The sequence below is a fragment of the Pleurodeles waltl genome, chromosome 11, assembly GCF_031143425.1.
Source record: "Pleurodeles waltl isolate 20211129_DDA chromosome 11, aPleWal1.hap1.20221129, whole genome shotgun sequence".
NCBI classification, from domain to species: domain Eukaryota; kingdom Metazoa; phylum Chordata; class Amphibia; order Caudata; family Salamandridae; genus Pleurodeles; species Pleurodeles waltl.
The window spans coordinates 328,774,637-328,795,131 of NC_090450.1; the positions used below are offsets into that span (position 1 = coordinate 328,774,637).

At 48.5% G+C, this 20,495-nt stretch overlaps 1 protein-coding gene across 2 annotated transcripts in view; it reads right to left on the minus strand.

Moving 5' to 3' along the window:
- Positions 1–20,495, minus strand: part of LOC138265682 (galactose-3-O-sulfotransferase 2-like) — a 361,079-nt gene that overhangs the window by 62,446 nt on the left and 278,138 nt on the right. For both annotated transcript variants that reach the window (XM_069213610.1, XM_069213612.1), the window contains exons 2-3: positions 5,665–5,775; positions 3,566–4,499 (exon numbers count right to left, since the gene is read on the minus strand). In XM_069213610.1, coding sequence (XP_069069711.1) covers positions 3,566–4,499; positions 5,665–5,775 — 1,045 coding nt within the window. The remainder of the gene's footprint in view (positions 1–3,565; positions 4,500–5,664; positions 5,776–20,495) is intronic.

A 20,495-nucleotide genomic window follows, 5' to 3' on the forward strand; every position in this document is an offset into this window, starting at 1 on the left:
CTACCTACCTGGTACATATTTGGATCCAAAAAGACCCAGATTTTGAACTAGTTGTTGGTTATTTCCCCCAATAATGTGACTTTCATATCTTCAGAACCTCAGGGTTTGCAATCAAATGTATTTAATCCAAATACTGAGTGGTACATATTGTAACTATATTAAGGGATGTCAAATCCATCTAATTTGACACAGCAAAGAACACCTTTGGTTTGATTAAAAATCATCACAAAAGTTTGACATTTTTGATAAGCTAAGCAATACTTTGTTTTTGAAGTATTCTTACATCCATTAGTTTACAGTGCATTTGTTTTAACTTGTGGCTTGCTATGCAAGCCAGCTGATATTGAGACTGAGATCCAAAAAACATAATAATATATTTGAGTGAACGCTCTCAATTCAAGTACAGGTTTTTCTAGCTCTACTTTGATATTAAATTAAAATGTGTTTATCATAACCGATTTTCTATCCATCTTGGGGTTTGCACAATAGACCAGTTGCAAATCTCTATCAACTAGAATTTTGTGAAATGGCAGTTCTGTTTTTCATAACATCAGAATGTACAAGTCCATGTTAAATTGATTTGCGTAAAGCATATGCAAATTGACTTTCAGAATTTTTGATCCATCAAGCACTTCATTTTTCATTCTTTTCATCACTCACTCCAGAACCTTTGGTTAACATTGTGATATGCAGCGGTAACTCCTGTTATCCCTGGACTTTATTAATGGTTCAAGAGGTCACCTTCTGAAATCTACAACACAATATCTGGGGTATCATGGTAACTTAAACATTAATCTGAAAATAGAACCCCAGGTAGCAAATGGTACAAAAACGCTGCTGTGCTCATCACCACAAAGGTTAGTCTTGCTCTAGTGCCTGCAGCATGCCGATGTGCTATTTAGGCCTGAGGAATGGTCTCAAATGAATAAATAAACCTTATTACCCGTTGTCTAGGAATCATTGCATTAAATAAATGAGAACATTTTGATAGACCAACTATTATCAATGATGATGATATAGATCTCTCTCCGGTGCTTGGCTCGTCATTTTGTACATTGATATGCACAGCCCGTTATAATTTAATGTGATCTGCAAGTTTGCAAAGTACTAACGCACATTTTTAAACAAAGACATTTGACTGCCTTCATCTCGTCTTTGGTTAAAGTGAGATAAAAGCAGTGCTGCAAATTGTTAGCTAGACGTGACATAAGGTCTACACACACAGAAGTTCACATTGTACCAAAAGTTGTAAACTGCATTTTGTTCCTGTTCTGACTACGCAGCCATGTTATGTTTAACTCTGTGTTGCTTTGTTTTTATGCACTGTGCCCAAAGGAGGTTCCTGTCAAAATTATAAAAGATTGACGGACCTTCTTCCTCAAAAAGGATGGTCGCCCGTCAAACTTACATAGCGTTTTACTTCTTCCAACAACAAACCCCCAAAGTGGAAGTTTCTATTTGGGCAAAACAAACGTAGGCTCCCCCCATACCCTGGACAACTTTAAATATTGGCAGGAACCAATGCCATTGAGGTTCCTCTCAATATTATAAAATATTGACGGACCGATCCGTCAAACATGACGATCAGCAGTCTAACTTACACAGAGTTTTACTTTTTCCAAAAACAAACTCCTAAAGCGGAAGATTGTATTTGGACATAATAAAAGTAACGGGCCCCACACCATAAGAGTTGTCTCCAATTGGGTAGAGATCATTATTTTTTTACTGTCTCTCACCACCAAGTTTTACCTGGCAGTCACAAACAGCTAAAAAAAACTTATAATACTGTCCACTCGAAATCGGGTGGTTGGTGTTAAATGTGAACATCTGACGGACCACACTCCATCGGGCCATCGGAAGAACATGACAGAGATGGAGCCAGAGTAGACTTCGTCGCTGACATTCTTAATGTCCACTCAACTGTAAATCAGGTGGGCATTGGGAAGGAGTACCCTCTCTGACAAACTCTAAATACCTTATTGTATACGCCCCTATTTATTTATTCCTTTATGCAGTTTATATAGTGCAGACATTACGCCGGGGTATTGTAGCACTTTACAATAAAACTAGAATGTTACCCAAGCATCAAAAGTTACACCACTCATAAATATACAGTACACAATGCTAGGAGAGTATCTTACAGTATTGAAGAAAAGAGTGATCCACCAGCCTGGCTAAATGGAGGTTAAGTCTGAGAAGTTTGCGGGGAGTTTAGCGATTAACTGAAATGTCTTTCAGATTGAAGGGCTTTCAGTTCAGATTAAGACTGTTTTTGAGGTAGGGTGTGCAAACTGGGAGGTAAGGTGTTCCAGACTTTGATAGTACTTCCTGAAAAGGACTGTGTCATAAATCATTCGTTTGGCTACACACACAGTCTTTCTTTTACCTTAAGTTGAATTTCAGTTAGGCTCCCATGATGGCAAGGGGGCTTTTTAATGACAGGTACTGTAAATTTACACTATCTACCTTGATAAATTGAAATAATATTTGAAAAAAGGCTCAACAGAATGGGCTCAGAAAAGCTAGTGTATTTGCGTGATCATTAAATTGGTACTTATGTAAAGATGTCAGTGGACATAAATTCAAAACATTTTACCATCCCCTCTGCCAACAAAACCAATAAGTAACTCAACCACGCTATTACATCACAGGTTATTGTTTGTCTATCATTGGGATACTCCATGTGCCTCCAGATGACCTTGCCAAAGAGTGGGATAAAGCAGTAAATATCCCTGGTAATTATTTCCTTGGGTGTTTTTGGTCTTCTCAGAAACATCATTCCAACCTTCACCTTGGCACTTGAGCCAGTCCACAAACAGAGTGTTGAATAAGGAAACTCACTATAACTCATTATAAGAGAATGAGAAGGAGATGGACGAGCATTTGAAATCAGTGTGACTCGCCCAAGATATCCAACTTTCACTGTTGTTCTATGTTGTCCCTCAATGTTGGGCCCCTGCTCTGTATAGTATATCATTCAGAATTTTACATATGTTTAAAGGACTTTTCATCCATAGGTGCGTAAGAATCTGGCAAATCTATTTGTGCTGCAGGACCTGTGTGTTGTTTTCATATTCACATGAAAAAGTGTGGTTAGTCTACTTAGCTTCCTTCACACTTCATCTTAGTTCTCATTCTTCCACTGTACCTTCTGTTCCACAAGCTTTTTCTTACAATCTTTCCCACCTTGTATGCTTCCTTCCACTCATCCTCGCTCTTTCTCTATTCCCCATTTGTTTCTCTGGATTTCTTTTCTTCCGCTCTATTCACACTTTTGACTCTACCTATCTTTCACATCAACCATTTCTCTCTCTTTTCTTTCCCTGTGCATATACCTGAACATCCCAAACACACCTTTTCTCTCATTGATATTCTTGTAACAGTCTTTGTCAATATCTATATTTTCTCATTATACTTCACTTAAATTGTAACAGATATCACCCTTTTAATTCTAGGTTTATTTCTTCACCTCTACACGTTATTTATCTCCATCTCACTAGGTAACATCCCTATGCATGCACACAAACCCATATCCCACCCCGTTATATTATCCTCCAAATCTCACCTCTTGTCGTTGAAACCTCATGTGGTGGCACATAATGTTGAACTGTTCGACAGTGTCTTCTGAGTAACCTTCAACAAACGGTGCCATGAAATAGCGAGGATAGTACAGCTGGGTGACAGAGTTACGAGGTAATGCAAATGTGAGGTTGTGAGTTTCTCCAAATCGGAAGAGGATATTCATGATGGTACTGCTGGCACTCTTGTGTATTTTGAGGAAAACAATATTGGTCTGGGGTTCGCAGTTCATGACTGGAGATGAACTGGACATATTAGATGAGCGGGTCAGTGTAATTTTGGTTTTACCAAGAACGTTATTTGAATCTTCTGTGTGTGATTTCTGCTCTTTGGCCGGCTTGAGGTTGATGCTAGAACTGCCTTTAGTAATGACATGAACTGCAAATTTTGATTTGTGAGTTTTGTTGGATGGCAGACTGGCTTCCATCGTGAGTTCACCCTGTGACATTTGTCCATCCTTGCTGGACGATAATGTTTTATTCCAATCAACAAGCTCCTGTTTATTTGCTGCTCCTGGCTTGTCCTTTAAAGGTGGTTTCTCTTTCCTGTTCTTTTGGCCAAAAGAGGGTTCAGCCACACTATCCAGACGATCTTCTACTTTGGCCCCTTGGGCTGTAGCTGCCAGGAAGTTGTTGGCGTGAAGGATCCAGCTTTCATTATTATCCCCAAGGGCAGTGGCCCTATCAGACATTTGTTGAGCTTCTGGATCATTGACCTCCAGATTTGACATAATAAACTCCTGCCTGAGTTCCAATAAGTTCACTTCATCTTTAGGCAGAGGTGGGTCAAGTGCGAGCTTGTGACTTTTACCTTGTTCACTATCATCCAGGACTCCTAGGGGTGACCTTTTCTGGGTAAGAATGGCACTCTGAATACCGGAGATGTGGTGGAGAAGTAGGCGTTTGAGCTCCTGATCGCACCTAAGCAACAGAAGGATTTTTCTTACTGTTAAATCTCCGAAACTGTTTTTTGTGTAGATTGCAATGTTCATTGTATAAACGTGATTACTTGTGATGATTTCAGCATTAACTAAAATACATTTCAGTTACTTTCTTGCCAGTTAATAATTGTGCCAACATGAATTGCGGCTTTTCCATCGCATAAATTACATTTTTCCCTTGCATGATATTTGTCTTCAGGTAATTAAGACTTGTTTCACATATATTGGTGAAATGTGAAAATGGGAGAGCAAAAGTATTCTGGACAAGCCAAATGCCACTAAAAAAACACTGGACAGGGGCAGGGTTTGTCCAATAGCGGTTCCATTGTTTAACCACTCACACATTTCATAGGATAATGATTTGATTCCTAATGCGTCCCCTTATGGCATAAATTGCCATTCTCACATAAGCGAAGGGAACCACTCAACTTCAAAGGCGTCAATTTGGGGAAGCCAGTGGCTAAAAGCTACTCACCCTGGATTGCTTTTTGCACCCTTCTTGGCACTACCCTTGCTGTCATTGGTCTCAGGGCCATGAAAGAAACAGAGCTCTGTTTACTTTCTGTCTCCACTCCTTGCCCCTATATTAGCCCCTTATCAGCAAATAGAACACTGTTGAAGAGTGGGCAAGGGGTATATGTTTTTTTTCTGATTGGGCCCAAAAGGGTTTGTGCTGTCACTTCCACTATTCTGGCAACTTGGTGAATTGATACGTATGCACCACTTCTAATTCTTACTATAGCCCATACCCAAGACCTACAGTTCTACTCTCATTGCAATGGTACTTGGGAGTTCAGATGCATTAACTTACTTTCCTCTTCAGCACCCAGTTCGGTAATTGTGCAATGAGAACCCCTGCACCACTTCATATTCAAAATCTAATACACATCTTGCAGACAGTCAATATGTTTCCCTTTTTACTCCAGCTCCCAGTCAAACAGAAAAAATATCGTCCCATTCCAACTTAAGATTTCAAAAAGAGATCATTGCATTTTGTTGCCTTCCAGCTCAACCTTGCCTCCCATCATATGGATAGTAATGATGATTTGAAACTGATGATTCCTGAGGAATAACGTTTTAGTTGGCTGGATAATGTGAATTTCTAAGGAGTCTTTGTGGTGGTGGTTTTCTTGAAAGAACCTTACCTGTTTAAGCGAAGAACACCAGATAATTGAAGTGTAAGGAAGAGGGCACTGAAGACAGCAAGGCCAACCCAGAGTTGTGTCACCTTGCCCCTGAAACTCAGCAAGAGCTTCCTGAAAACAAAACAGAAATACTGGGTTCATTTCAGCAATTATCACAATCAACATAAACATCTTATAATATGTACTCAGTACTGGCTGGTTGGCATCTCAAAATTTTTAGTGCCTCTTTATATAAATGGGGATTACCTCTCCTCTCTGATATAAGAGAGGAAACACTAAGGGGGTTATTCTAACTTTGGAGGAGGTGTTAATCCATCCCAAAAGTGACGGAAAAGTGACGGATTTACCACCAGCCGTATTACGAGTCCATTATATCCTATGGAACTCTTAATACGGCTGGTGGTATATCCGTCACTTTACCGTCACTTTTGGGACGGATTAACACTCCTCCAAAGTTAGAATAACCCCCTAAGTGATAGGTACAATTCAGTGGGCAATGGCCTCTGTCAGAGGCTTCTGTCTGCGAGGAAACTGCCGGAAGCCTGAGACAGGGTTGTCAATGGGTAGGTGGAGATTCATATACATTCCTATCCTCTCACTCGCCACCTTCTTGACCCAGTTTTTTCAAATCTACGTTCTTTGAAGGTATCTACACCCCTCCCTGTGTCTTGGACAGATCTGTTGTTGATCCCCATGCCCATCTGCCTGGAAGGCAAAGACCGACCTATGGTCAGAATCCTATTCTTAAATACCCCTATCATAAATTGATTTAAAAAATGTGAAGAATTCCTTCAAAACATTCTCCTCGGATGGCCGCTAATGGGGAGGATGCAAACAATACCCTAAGTTCCTGCCAGACCCATTACTTTTATTCCTGCCAGGCCTGTTTGCAGTCGAAAAGAGAGTGTCACCCCCTGGTTCAATGAAACTTTGATCTCAGCAGTAAAGCATTGTAAAGTACTCAAACGCTCTTGGAGGAAGTCTTATGATCCTCAAAAAGAATCCAGTACAGAGCAGCTATCAAATAAAGAGCAGCATCAACCCAGCAAAAGTAATTTTCTCCTTCCTAAACAGCCTTACCAAACCGGTACTAGCAGCAGACTCTACCAATGCTTTTAATGACCACTGTGAGAAGTTGGCAGAGTACTTTATTGGCAAAATAGAAACTATCTATTCCAAATTTGCCCTTAATATTACTGAATTTAGTTTTTATAGTCACATCAGTAGTTCCCTGCCCCCGCTCCACCTGCTACCCCAGGTACAACCCAATGAGCTAAGCACTTTATGTAATAAAGTTAAATCGGGCTCACCTGCTGACCCTCTTGCTGACATGTTTCTTAAACTCCAAGACTGTCTTCTTCTACCTTGTCTTGAGCTGATTAGCCTTTGTCATCGGCAGTTGTGCCGGGTCCATGGAAAAATGCTAAGGTGATTCCCCTTCTGAAAAAACATGCCTTATTTCCAAACAAGAGAATTTTCTCTCTATCTGTCTTCTGCCTATTCCTGCCAAAGTTGTGGAGGCTCTTGCCAATGCTATCTTAACAAAGGTTTTGGATATTTCTCAGAATGGTTTCAGGCCAATACACAGCACAGATTCTGCTCACCTTGCAGTCAGTGAGCAACTTCGCTGCACTTTAGATGACAGCAGGTTCTCTGCCTTGATCTTACTTACAATGTGTCTCACAAAATTCTGCTCCAGCACCTTCAGGAGATTGGCAAGATGGTCCTGCCTTAGCCTATTTTCCTTCCTATCCCTCTGACCGCTTCTTTCAAGGCATTTCCCCCCACACATAGCTCTCACTGGCACACTCTGCCTTACGGAGTTCATCAGGGCACCTCTCTGAGCCCTACTCTGTTTAATATTTATATCCAACCTTTGCCTCCGATTGTGAAATTCCTGGGTTTTACGCTAGTGTCCCACGCAGATGACACCTAGCTTGTGCTCTCTTTTTCCAACAACCCCATGTCAGATATATCTAATTTCCAAAGGGGTATGTTAGCTGTTGCTGAGTGGATAGAGTTTAATTGCTTGCTACTAAATTCTAGCAAAACTGATATTTTCCTTTTAGGGAAAGACAACCAGTCTTGGGGTGACCACTGGTGGCCTCCCTCACTTGGTCTCCCACCTCGGCCTAAGTCTGTGGTTAAAAGTCTAGCATTAACCTTTGAAGCACACACAAAATCAGTGGTCCGCACATGCTTTGGACTTATGCGTGGGCTCATACCCATCCTTGGATTTATTTTATCCTCCCACCCAATAAGCAATTATTCAGGCAGTTATTACTTGATGGCTAGATTACTGTAACATCCTCTACCTGGGAATCAATAAGGTTGTGATTTGCAGACTCCAGCTGGCCCAAAATGCTGTGACCAGAATGCTGTTTTCACTTCCAAAGTGTTGTTCAGTCTCCAGCCTTAATCATAAGTTGCATTGGTTACCTTTTGAGAAGTGTGTGCATTTTAAGACCTTGTACACCATGTATAAGATTCTTTTCTTTCAGGGGGCCCGCATCTTGTCCAATCTAGTGTCCCCGTACATCCCCTAATGGTCATTTCGTTCAGCTAATCGTCCCATGCATAAAGAGAGTCAGAGTGGGAGGCAGTTCCTTCTGTGCTAATCCTTTCCTTTGGAATAAGCTCCCTTGGTCAATCAGGAGTGTTCAGAACCATTGTTCTTTCCAGAAAATCTTAAAGACCTGTCAGTTCTCCTCCTGGTTACCTCCTGTGGCATTTTGCGATAGGTCTGTTTTTCTCTGGAGTCTGCTTGTCTAGGACTAGCACTGGGACACCCAGTTGCTCAGGCAACCATTTGCTGTATAAATCTTATAACATAACGTAACATACCATGTGGATATACTGAATAGAAATGATGCTCACCAGTTTTGATGCCTAAGTCATTATGTTACAGAAGACGTAAGACTACATGCCACTGTAAAGTATATGAGTATTTTGCTCCTCGATTTTTCACAAGTGTGTGGCGGGGCACTCAAAGCTCTCCCTGAAACTTGCCAGTGTGTGGGTTATACCCCACACCAGTAAGTCTGTGGCGTACCCTCTCCCGGTCCTCTGGAGGGGGGCTCTTTTTCTAATCCCTCTCCACTCAGACTTTTATAATGAGGGTCCATATATATGTAGTGTTTAGCAAACTGACAGACCTGAAAGGATTAAGAGGGTCATTCTGACCCTGGCGGGCGGCAGATGCCGCCCGCCTGGCGGGAACAGCCAAATGGCCGCTCCGCGGTCAGAAGACCGCGGAGGCCATTCTGACTTTCCCGCTGGGCCGGCGGGCGCCTGCCAAGGGAGCGCCTGCCGGCCCAGCGGGAAAGGCCCTGCAACACAGAGGCCGGCTCCGAATGGAGCCGGCGGTGTTGCAGGGGTGCGACGGGTGCAGTTGCACCCGTCGCGATTTTCACTGTATGCAATGCAGACAGTGAAAATCTCCCTGGGGCCCTGTTAGGGAGCCCCTGCACTGCCCATGCCAGTGGCATGGGCAGTGCAGGGGCCCCCAGGGGCTCCACGACACCCGTTGCCGCCATCCTGTTCCTGGCGGTAAAAACCGGCAGGAACAGGATGGCGGGAAGGGGGTCGGAATCTCCATGGCAGCGCTGCTTGCAGCGCCGCCATGGAGGTTCTGCCCAAGCAGGGGTAATCCGGCAGGAAACCGCCGGATTCCCTTTTCTGACCGCAGCTTTAACGCCGCGGTCAGAATGGGCAATGAAGCACCGCCAGCCTGTTGGCGGTGCTTCCGTTGCCCCCGGCCCTGGCGGTCTTGTACCGCCAGGGTCGGAATGAGGCCCTAAATCTTGTGCACTGCAAGCCTTTGTGCAGGTGTGGGGCCTGCTCCTTTATTCTCCAAACAAACAGATGGACCCATTGGAATAAATAGATAAGGAAAGGTCTTTCAAAGAAGAACCCCATCTCCTGCTCGGTATAAATTTATAGTAAGTACTCTGAACATGGGATGAAGATAAGTCTGGTTTATTAGTAGATGCTACATGGTTGTGAAGCAGCACAGCCAGCAAACATGCAGAGCATCTTCAGGTCTTACAATAACTGTCCAACACTTCCAACATCAACATTCCTAGAATGTTCCTACTCATAGCCCAGCCCCAGAATGTATTACATCATCACAGAAATCATCACATTACTACATATCTTCCCTTCTTCAAACAAAAAAACAAACACAAAATTAACTTAACATAATATCAAAAGACCAGAGAAAAATATAGCAATAAATAAATATAAAAATTTAAATAAATAGATAGCAACATATACTACCGAAAAATTATTCATGATATCTCCTCTGAATGACTATGTTTCTTAAACTCTGCCTCCTTTTCTTATTAATATTCCTCTCACCCTCATCATTTTCTTCAATGGGTATTTTGACAAACTTGTTCGGTTTCTGGATCATCAGCTTGACAGCAACTTTTTACCTTTACAACTTTAGCAATATTTCACCAATGACCTCTTTTAACTTAGATGGCATTGCCAAGAATCTTCAAAACTCAAATAGGTCTCCCAGATTTGCTCTTCCCTTTTTTCCATGTATTGGTGACCTAATACGAAACATATTTCCAACTTGTGTTAATTTGACACCCTTTTTGGTGTCACACAATTTCTTTTGTTTTTGTTGAATTTGATTCATGTTTTCTCTTACCACCTGCATCAAACTTGTCACATCAGTATTTTTTTAAACCACTTTGCTATCCACGCTGGTCTAAAGCATGGTTTACCATTCATCCCCTTAATAACTCAAAAGGAGACACTTTTGTAGATGCGTGAGGTGTAGTTTTGTAAAACCAAATCATACTATTTAAAGACTTCTCTATATCATGGTGTCCATTTTTGGCACACTTTATACACTCACCCACAGCCCGATTCATCCTCTTCACCAAACCATTGGTTTGTGGATGATAAAAAGAACTCTTCACATGTTTAATGCAACAAGATTCCACAAACTTTTCAAAATCATGGCTTACAAATTGTCTACCATTGTCTGAAATGAGAGCCTCTGGAAAACCTTCTCTCATAAACATGTCCTTAAGGAAATCAACTACTACTCTAGTGGTAGGTTCCTTAACCATTTTAATCTCAGGCCGATAAGACACATAGGGGGTCATTCTGACCTCGGCGGTAAAAGGCGCTTACCGCCGGTCAGAAGACCGCCATAACACCGCCGCAGTCGCGGTAAACCGCCACGGTCATTCTGACCCGCAACTGGCAAACCGCCAAAAACCCGACATCAACAAAAGTCCGCCACAACAAAGGTCAGCGGGAAACTGGCGATGACCAAACCTCCACCGTCACGCCAACAGAAATACGCCCATACCATTCCGACCCACAAATCCCCGCAGCGGTCTTTCAACCGCGGTATTCCATTGGCGGTGCACACCGCTGCGCTCAAAATACACACACATTTACAAAACACAGCCACATTGGATAATTCAAAATACACACACCTGAGACACATACACACACCACTCCCACACACCCAATTAAATATAAAACACACACCCACATCACCCACAAACCCCTACGACCACAATTGCGACTGAAGGACAGAGAGAGACATCACAGAATAGAGTACACCATCACACAGAGGCAAATCACAACATCACCTAAACAATATCCATGCACAAAACACCACACACCACCGCACTCTACAACACATACACCACCCCTCACCTCATCCACACCACCCCATGGCACCCCAAAGACACCCCAGGTTCTCTGACGCAGAACTCAGGGTCATGGTGGAGGAAATAGTTCGTGTAGAGCCCCAGCTCTTCGGGACACAGGTGCAGCACACCACCATTGCCAGGAAGATGGAGCTATGGCAAAGAATAGTGGACAGGGTCAACGCTGTGGGACAGCATCCACAAAATAGGGACGACATCAGGAAGCGGTGGAACGACCTACGGGGGAAGGTGCGTTCCATGGTATCAAGGCACAACATTGCGGTGCAGAAGACTGGCGGCGGACCCCCACCTACTCCCCCAGAATTCACAGCATGGGAGGAGGAAGTCTTGCACATCCTGCATCCTGAGGGCCTCGCAGGAGTAGGCGGAGGAATGGACTCTGGTAAGTCAAATCTTCACTACTTCATTCCCCCCACCCCACCTGCATGCCAAATCATACCCCCACCCTCACCCCCACCCCCATCACACCAACTCCTTGCTAATGGCTCACCATCACAACCCACCCATCCCAAAACCTAGCCCTGCATGCGTCCCCAAAGCATGAACACCCATCACCAAAGCATGCCCACTGCACACACCCATCACCCCCACAAGCCACCGTCACAAAAGCCCCCACAAGGGAATGCCAGCACTGGGGGACACGGCCACCCACCCATTACACGAAATGGCACACACAGAAGCAATAACCATACTCTTATACCCCTGCAGGACCCGAACGCCACCACACTGCCACGGAGGGTCCAGAGATGTCCATCCCACCCCCAGAAGAGGTCCCCAGTGATGACAGCAGCTCTGTCTCCCTGGACCCAGATGACCAGCCCGGCCCATCGGGGACCTCGGGACAGTCGGTTCCCCACAGACAGCCACAGGCTACAGCAGACCTAACCCCCTCTGGGAACACCAGCACAGCTCCCACCCAGCGGGCCCATGCCTCTGTCTCCAGGACACGTCAATCAGCGGTGTGTCCACCACTACAGGGCACCCAGGTTGACCCACCACCCCAACAACAACAGGGACCTGGGGGCAGTGGTAGTGGGCACACGGTCCAGGGGACAGAGGCCCAGGGAAACAGGGGAACTGGGAGGGCTGCTGTGTGACAGGGGGGGGACAGGCCCAGGGAACCGACTCTCCAAGAGGCCCTCTCCTCCATCATGGGAGCATACCACCGCTCCCAGGAGACGATGGCTACGGTACTGGCCAGGTTCCAGGAGATCCAGGTACTGCAAGAGGAACAGTACATGGGGTTCAGAGAGAAACTGCAAAACATTAGTTCCGCAATGGGGACCATCGTCGTGGCCCTTAACCAGATAGTCACCACATTGCGGGACCATGTGGCACCACAAAGGGCCCCTGTCACTAGCCTGGACCAGGTACAGCTTACCACCTCCGCCGGCGCTAGTGGACAGGAGGCCCTCACACAACGACAGGCCACCAGAACCCCACCTCCTGCAGAAGAAGAACCACCCCGCAAGCGGTACCTGAGATCTCAGAAGAAGACAGAGTAGGATGCCAAGACCCCCGCCAGCAAAGGATACCCCCTGATGTCATCCCACTGTCCCACATTGTCACCCTGTCCAAACTTAAACTGCCCCTGCTCCATCCTTCCACAGGCATATGGACAATGCACCTGTGAGACTGAAAACTGGACTCTGCCATGGACATTACTCCACCATCACCCATCACCATTTTAAAATCATGTTCCGAAATTTAGCACTTTAATAAATTCACTTATTGCACTTAAAAAATCTGCCTGTATTTTGAACAAATGTATTAGACATAACGGTGCCAAAATGTTCTGTTACATTGTGATGACAACATACCACTGTCACACAGCTGTAGTCCAAGGGCAAACAAAGCAGAGGTCACGCAGTGGGGCCCACAGCTCTGAAAACGGAAGGGAAAGTCACAACTCAGTTAACAGGAACTGGGGGGGAAACACAGACAGTAGAGAGACAGGAGACTTTAAGTAAATGTAAAATGGCGGGGTTGATTCGTACCTGTGTGCTACTAAAAATACTGTTGTATCACTGTGTCCCTGTTGTCTGTGTCGTCCCCGTCGTCTTCCTCCTCTTCACTCTCCACAGGCTCCACAGCTGCTACAACACCACCATCTGGACAATCCTCCTGCAGGAAAGGCACCTGGCGTCGCAAAGCCAGGTTGTGAAGCATACAGCAGGCCACGATGATATGGCACACCTTCTTTGGTGAGTACATTAGGGATCCACCTGTCATATGCAGGAACCTAAACCTGGCCTTCAGGATGCCGAAGGTTCTTTCTATAATCCTCCTAGTTCGCCCATGGGCCTCATTGTAACGTTCCTCTGCCCTTGTCCTGGGATTCCTCACTGGGGTAAGTAGCCACGACAGGTTGGGGTAACCAGAGTCACCTATTAGCCACACACGGTGTCTCTGTAGCTGTTCCATCACATAAGGGATCCTGCTATTTCGCATGATGTACGCGTCATGCACTGACCCAGGGAACTTTGCATTTACATGGGAGATGTACTGGTCAGCCAAACAGACCACCTGGACATTCATCGAATGATAACTTTTTCTGTTCCTGTACACCTGCTCACTTCCACTGGGGGGAACCAAAGCCACATGAGTCCCATCAATGGCACCAATGATGTTGGGGATATGTCCAAGGGCATAGAAATCACCCTTCACTGTAGCCAAATCACCCACCTCAGGGAAAACAATGTATCTCCGCATGTATTTCATCAGGGCAGACAACACTCTGGACAAAACCTTAGAAAACATAGGCTGAGACATCCCTGATGATATGGCCACTGTTGTTTGGAATGATCCACTTGCTAAAAAATGGAGTACTGACAGAACCTGCACCAGAGGGGGAATCCCTGTGGGTTGGCGAATGGGGGACATCAGGTCTGGCTCCAGCTGGGCACACAGTTCCTGTATAGTGGCTCGGTCAAGTCTGTATGTCAGTATGACATGTCTTTCTTCCATTGTCGACAGGTCCACCAGCGGTCTGTACACGGGAGGATTCCTCCATCTCCTCGCAAGTCCCAGCGGACGGTGCCTAGGAAGAACAACATGGAGCACAGAGTCAAGCAACCCACAGGTACGTAACCACAGCTTGCACAGTACACGATTCGCTATGCATTGAATGGCTTGTATGATTAGCAATGCAAGGCCTAGGCCTGTGTGACGCAGTAGAAATTAAGCCATGTGGGCCCTTGAAATGGCGGCTGCCTGACCTGTGAAGTGTGACAATGGGATGTGAGGTCAATGCGCTGGCGTGGCACACCGTGGCAGTAGGCGGTCGAAGACCGCGGCGCAAAGCAGCATTGGTTAACAGTGAACCCTATGGGTCTCAGGAGCCAATGACGATGTGCGCCGGCGGTCGCGGTACGCACCGCCGCGGTACGCCCCGCCGCGGGCGTGATCGCCATTTTCTATCTGCTTAATCACTCGAGACCTGATCATCCACAGGAGAGGACCTATACTGCAAATGCTGCTGTGACCTCGGTCTGGAAGAGACAATGGCTGCTGCGACTGGGGAAAGGGCCCCTGCCTTCACATCTGAGGAATTGGAGAAACTTGTTGATGGGGTCCTCCCCCAGTATGCGCTACTCTACGGTCCTCCAGACCAACAGGTAAGTACACAGGGCGCACGTTGTATGGGCTATGCCTGTGTTGAGTGGGGTGGATGTAAGATGGTGGGGAGGGGAGCGAATGAGGAATGCAACGCACGACAGATGAGAGCATGTGCCACATGGCAAGGTTGGGGAGGGAGGGCCACTCTTATCGACCATGCAGAAAAGTGATGATATTTCTTTTCCCACCCTGTACATGTCACACAGGTCAGCGCCCATCAGAAGATTGACATTTGGCGTGCCATCGCCAAGGACGTCCGGGCCCTGGGGGTCCACAACAGACGGGGCACCCACTGCCGCAAGAGGTGGGAGGACATCCGCTGCGGGAGCAAAAAGACCGCCGAGGCTCTGCTGGGGATGGCCTCCCAACCTAGGAGGGGTGCCACACGGCAATTGACCCCCCTGATGTCCCGGATCCTGGCGGTGGCCTACCCCGATTTGGATGGGCGCGTGAGGACATCACAGCAGACACAAGGGGGTGAGTATCAGCACATTCTGCTATATTAGCGCACAGTGGAGGTGTCTGGGTGGGGGAGGAGGGCTGTGGCTATCTCTAGGCCAGGGCGGTTTCTGTAGGCTAGGCCCCTCCGTAAGGCATGGCCCTGTGCCCCCACCCCCCACCTCTGTAGGGTGCTAAGTACAGCTATCCATGGCCCGGGCTCACCTATGTGTGCATTTGGCGTCCATAGACTTGTAGGCCAAGTCACAATAATTGAGTAGTGTTCCCCGAGTGCGAGGCGTAGTGCAGGGGGCTTCTGTGTCTGTCCTCTCCGCCAACGGTGTCGCCAATGCATGCACTCAACATGTCTTTCATTCTTCTTCCCCCCCTTTTTTTTGGTTTTCCTATTCATGTGTGCCTTAGCATCATCAGGCGGAGGAGAAGTGGCATCTGCGCACGAGGGAGCTGCATCTCACATGGCCCCGGAGGGCCATGCAACCGACTCCGAGTACACCAGTGAGACAGAGGGCAAGGGGAGCTCCACAATGGGGACCCGTGGAGACGTCAGCGACACCGACACGTCCTCGGAAGGGAGCTCCCTTGTGGTGGCGGCAACATCCGTGCCCACCGCAACAACACGTACAGCCGCCACCCAGCGCACCAGCTCCGCCCTCCCAGCAGCCCCTCAGCGTTCGCCCCGTGCCCGCCCGGCCAGGAAGCCGGGCATCTCCTTCGCCCCAGGCACCTCAGGCCCTGCCCCAGTTACCCCTGCTGACCTCAGTGCGGAGATCATTGACCTCCTCCAGACGCTCATTGTTGGGCAGTCTACCCTTTTGAATGCCATCCAGGGGGTAGAAAGGGAGGTGCATCGGAGCAATGCATACCTGGAGGGCATTCATTCGGGTCAGGCTGCCCATCAGCGATCGTTCAACGCTCTGGCCTCAGCACTGACGGCAGCCATTGTCCCTGTCTCCAGCCTCCCTCCTCCAACTCCCTCCACCCAGTCCCACTCCCCTGTTCCTCTGCCTATCCCAGACACACCTACAGACCAGCCTGCACACACATCAACACCCAAGGGCAGCTCATCCAGACATAAGCACCACAGATCACACAAGCATTCACCCAAGCAACATCCACATGCAGACATGCCAACAGCCACTGCCTCCTCTGTGTCCCCCTCCTCCTCGTCTCCCTCCTCCTTCCCTGTGACGTCTCCACTCACACCTGCATGCACACCACCATCAGCCAGTACGTCCATCACCACCACACCCACCAGAACAGTCCACAAACGTGCAGTCACCACCCCCACTGCCATTTACACGTCCCCTGTGTCCTCTCCCAGTGTGTCTGTCACCCCTCTTCCAAACCACACAAACGCAGGCAGCCACCCACCCAACAGCCATCCACCTCACGACAGCCTCCGTCACAAGCACCTGCACCCAAAGACAGCACACTTGACTCTCCTACAACCACATCCTCTTCCTCCACTCCCATACCCACTGCACCTACCCTTCCCATTGCTCCTAAAAAGTTGTTCCTCTCCAAAATTAACCTCTTTGCATCACCTGACCCACCCCCTCCATCTTGTAAGAGTCCAAACAGCACCTCAGCCACCACAAGCCCTGCACCTACTAGGACCATCGTTCAGGGCTATTGGAGTCCACCAGCTCCTAGGGCAGGAACATCGGCCAGCAGCAAGGGGACAGCCAGCCACCCCCTGGGAAAAGAACCAAAAAAGGGAAGGGCCGGCGCGACAGGCCTGAGACGGCTGCCCCCAAGGACACCACCCTTGCACCGTCACCTGGCACATCCACAAAGGGAGGCAAGGGCCCCAGTGATTCGGCCAAGGAGGGCAAGGGCAGCAGGGCGGACAAGTCCGGCAGCAGGTGAGCTGCCCAGGAGGGCCCCACCAGCCCCATTTGGGGTGTGACGGAGGACACCCACGGGCCCAGGACTCCAGCACAGGAGGGGCCCGCAAGCGAAAGGTCGGATGGCGACTGAGCGGGAATTATTGGCCAGATCTGGTTCCCTAGGAACACAAGACAAGCACCGCTGAACAGGGCCCCGCCGTGAGAAGCACCGCTGAACAGGGCCCCGCCGTGAGAAGCACCGCTGAACAGGGCCCCGCCGTGAGAAGCACCGCTGAACAGGGCCCCGCCGTGAGATGCACCGCTGAACAGGGCCCCGCCGTGAGATGCACCGCTGAGCAAGGCCCTTCCTGTCAAGCACCGCTCCGCTGGGCCCTTCCTGTCAAGCACCGCTCCGCTGTGCCCTTCCTGTCAAGCACCGCTCCGCTGGGCCCTTCATCTCAAGCACCGCTCCGCTGGGCCCTTCCTGTCAAGCACCGCTCCGCTGGGCACCGCCGTCTCTGAACTGGTCCGCTGGGACCTTCCTGTCAAGCACCGCTCCGCTGGGCCCTTCATCTCAAGCACCGCTCTGCTGGGCCCTTCCTGTCAAGCACTGCTCCGCTGGGCACCGCCGTCTCTGAACTGGTCCGCTGTGCCCTTCCTGTCAAGCACCGCTCCGCTGGGCCCTTCATCTCAAGCACCGCTCCGCTGGGCCCTTCCTGTCAAGCACCGCTCCGCTGGGCCCTTCATCTCAAGCACCGCTCCGCTGGGCCCTTCCTGTCAAGCACCGCTCCGCTGGGCACCGCCGTCTCTGAACTGGTCCGCTGGGCCCTTCCTGTCAAGCACCGCTCCGCTGGGCCCTTCATCTCCAGCACCGCTCCGCTGGGCCCTTCATCTCAAGCACCGCTCCGCTGGGCCCTTCATCTCAAGCACCGCTCCGCTGGGCCCTTCATCTCAAGCACCGCTGGCCCATTGGCAGGGCCGGATCTGTGTCGGGCAGGGCTTCACGAAGCACTCTGGCCAACATGCCTCCTCCATAACCAGTGGAGTCTGTAATCCACCTGATGGACTGTGGCTTTGCACTCCCCAGGATGGTACAGTGGGCAATCCACCGACTGTAGAGACTTGAGGGACTATGGCTTTGCACTCCCCAGGATGGTACAGTGGGCATGGAGGCCCCTCGTGGATCTGGCGTCGTGGACTCATGTGGCTGAGGTGCCCCCCCCATTTCCTTCCCCCTGAGGTGCCTGTGGTTTTATTATCTGATGCCCCAGCAGTGTTCTCTCCAATGGAATCGGGTCTCGTGTGTGGGCTTTGCCCATGTGTTTATGCACATTGGCCCACGAACAATGGAATGTAGCCAATATGTGCCGGACTTTTGGACTATGTATATATTGTTCATGTTGTGATATATTTATTTTATATATTTCATATTTCACTTAACTTCAAATATGCTATAATATACTTCAATTTTAATGATCATTTAATTTTGTCTTTGCATTATTCCGGGGGGTTTGGAGGGTGTCACTCTGACTTGTTGCTCTGCATTGGTGTGTAGGGATTTTTTTGTGGGGGGTGGGTGTGTCGCGTATGTGTGTGCCCGTAACCTTTTCTCCTCCCCCCTCCCCTGTGTCATAGGTGCAGTACTCACCGTTGTTTTCTGCGCCGGCGTTCGGAGGAGCAGGAAGACAATGGGCCTGATTCTAACTTTGGAGGATGGTGTTAAACCGTCCCAAAAGTGGCGGATATACCACCTACCGTATTACGAGTTCCATAGGATATAATGGACTCGTAATACGGTAGGTGGTATATCCGCCACTTTTGGGACGGTTTAACACCGTCCTCCAAAGTTAGAATCAGGCCCAATGTCTGGTAGGAAGTTTAATTCGGGTTCCATGCTGTCCAGATTCCTCGTGGAGTGTGTATAGGTGAGCGTTTTCCCGTTCGTAGTCTGTTTCCGCCGTGTTTTTTTTTTTTTTTAAACCCCCCCCGGGAGACACGGAAGCTTCCGTGTCTTCCCCCGCCCCCCCCACCCGCCCCTTTGTGACGTCAGCGCGCCTCGCGGCGCGCTGACGTTGCAAAGGTGTTTTCCCCATCAAAGCAGGAAGCAGCCTTGCGGCCGCTTCCTGCTTTGATGGGGAAAACGGCCTTTCTCACGTTCGGGAAGGCCTCGTAAGAAAGGGGAGTGTCTCCCCTTTCTTACGAGGCCTTCCTGAAAGTGTTTCCTGGCCCCCGATCGCAGCACAGCTGCGATCGGGGGCCAGAAAACACTTTCAGGAAGGCCTCGTAAGAAAGGGGAGACACTCCCCTTTCTTACGAGGCCTTCCTGAAAGTGTTTCCTGGCCCCCGGTCGCAGCTGTGCTGCGATCGGGGGCCAGGAAACACTTTCAGGTTTCCTGGCCCCCCGATCGCAGCACAGCTGCGATCGGGGGGCCAGGAAACACTTTGAAAAGGCCTCGTAAGAAAGGGGATAGTCTCCCCTTTCTTACAAGGCCTTCTCAAAGTGTTTCCTGGCCCCCGATCGCAGCACAGCTGCGATCGGGGGCCGAAACACCACTAGACGCCAGGGATTTCACTTTGGGGGGGCGGCCCCCTCGGAAAACGGGATGCCCCCCCCCCCTCGGGGGCATAATTAATACAAAAAAAAAAAGGTAGGTGCCCCCTGGGGGGGAATGGGGGGGGGGGGGGAGGGCGCGATCGCGCCCCCCCCCCCCCAGAGGATTGTTTTTAAAAAAAAAAAAAAAAAAAAAATGACAGGGGGTCGCCCGTGGGCAGGGTGACCCCCTGTGGGGGCAATTTTTTTTTTAGATGTTGTAGGGTTTCCCTGGGGGCCATTTTGGCCCCCAAGGAAACCATACAACAACTAAAAAAAATAGATCTATATATAGATCTATATTTATAGATCTATGTAGATAGATATATCTATGTACATGGATATATCTATAGATATATCTATGTACATAGATATATATATATATATATAGAGGTAGATCTATATATACCAAAGAGATTTATAAAGTGTGCTACTCACCTGTGAGGGTCTCAAGGCGCTTGGGGGGGGCGGGGGGAGGGAAAGGGGCTGGGAGGTTCACTGTTCGAAAAGCCAGGTTTTGAGGCCCTTCCTGAAAAGAAGTAGGTTTTGGGTCTTGCGAAGGTGGGTTGTGAGGGCGTTCCAGGTTTTGGGTGCAAGGTAGGAGAAGGATCTGCCCCCGGTGGTGGTGTGTTT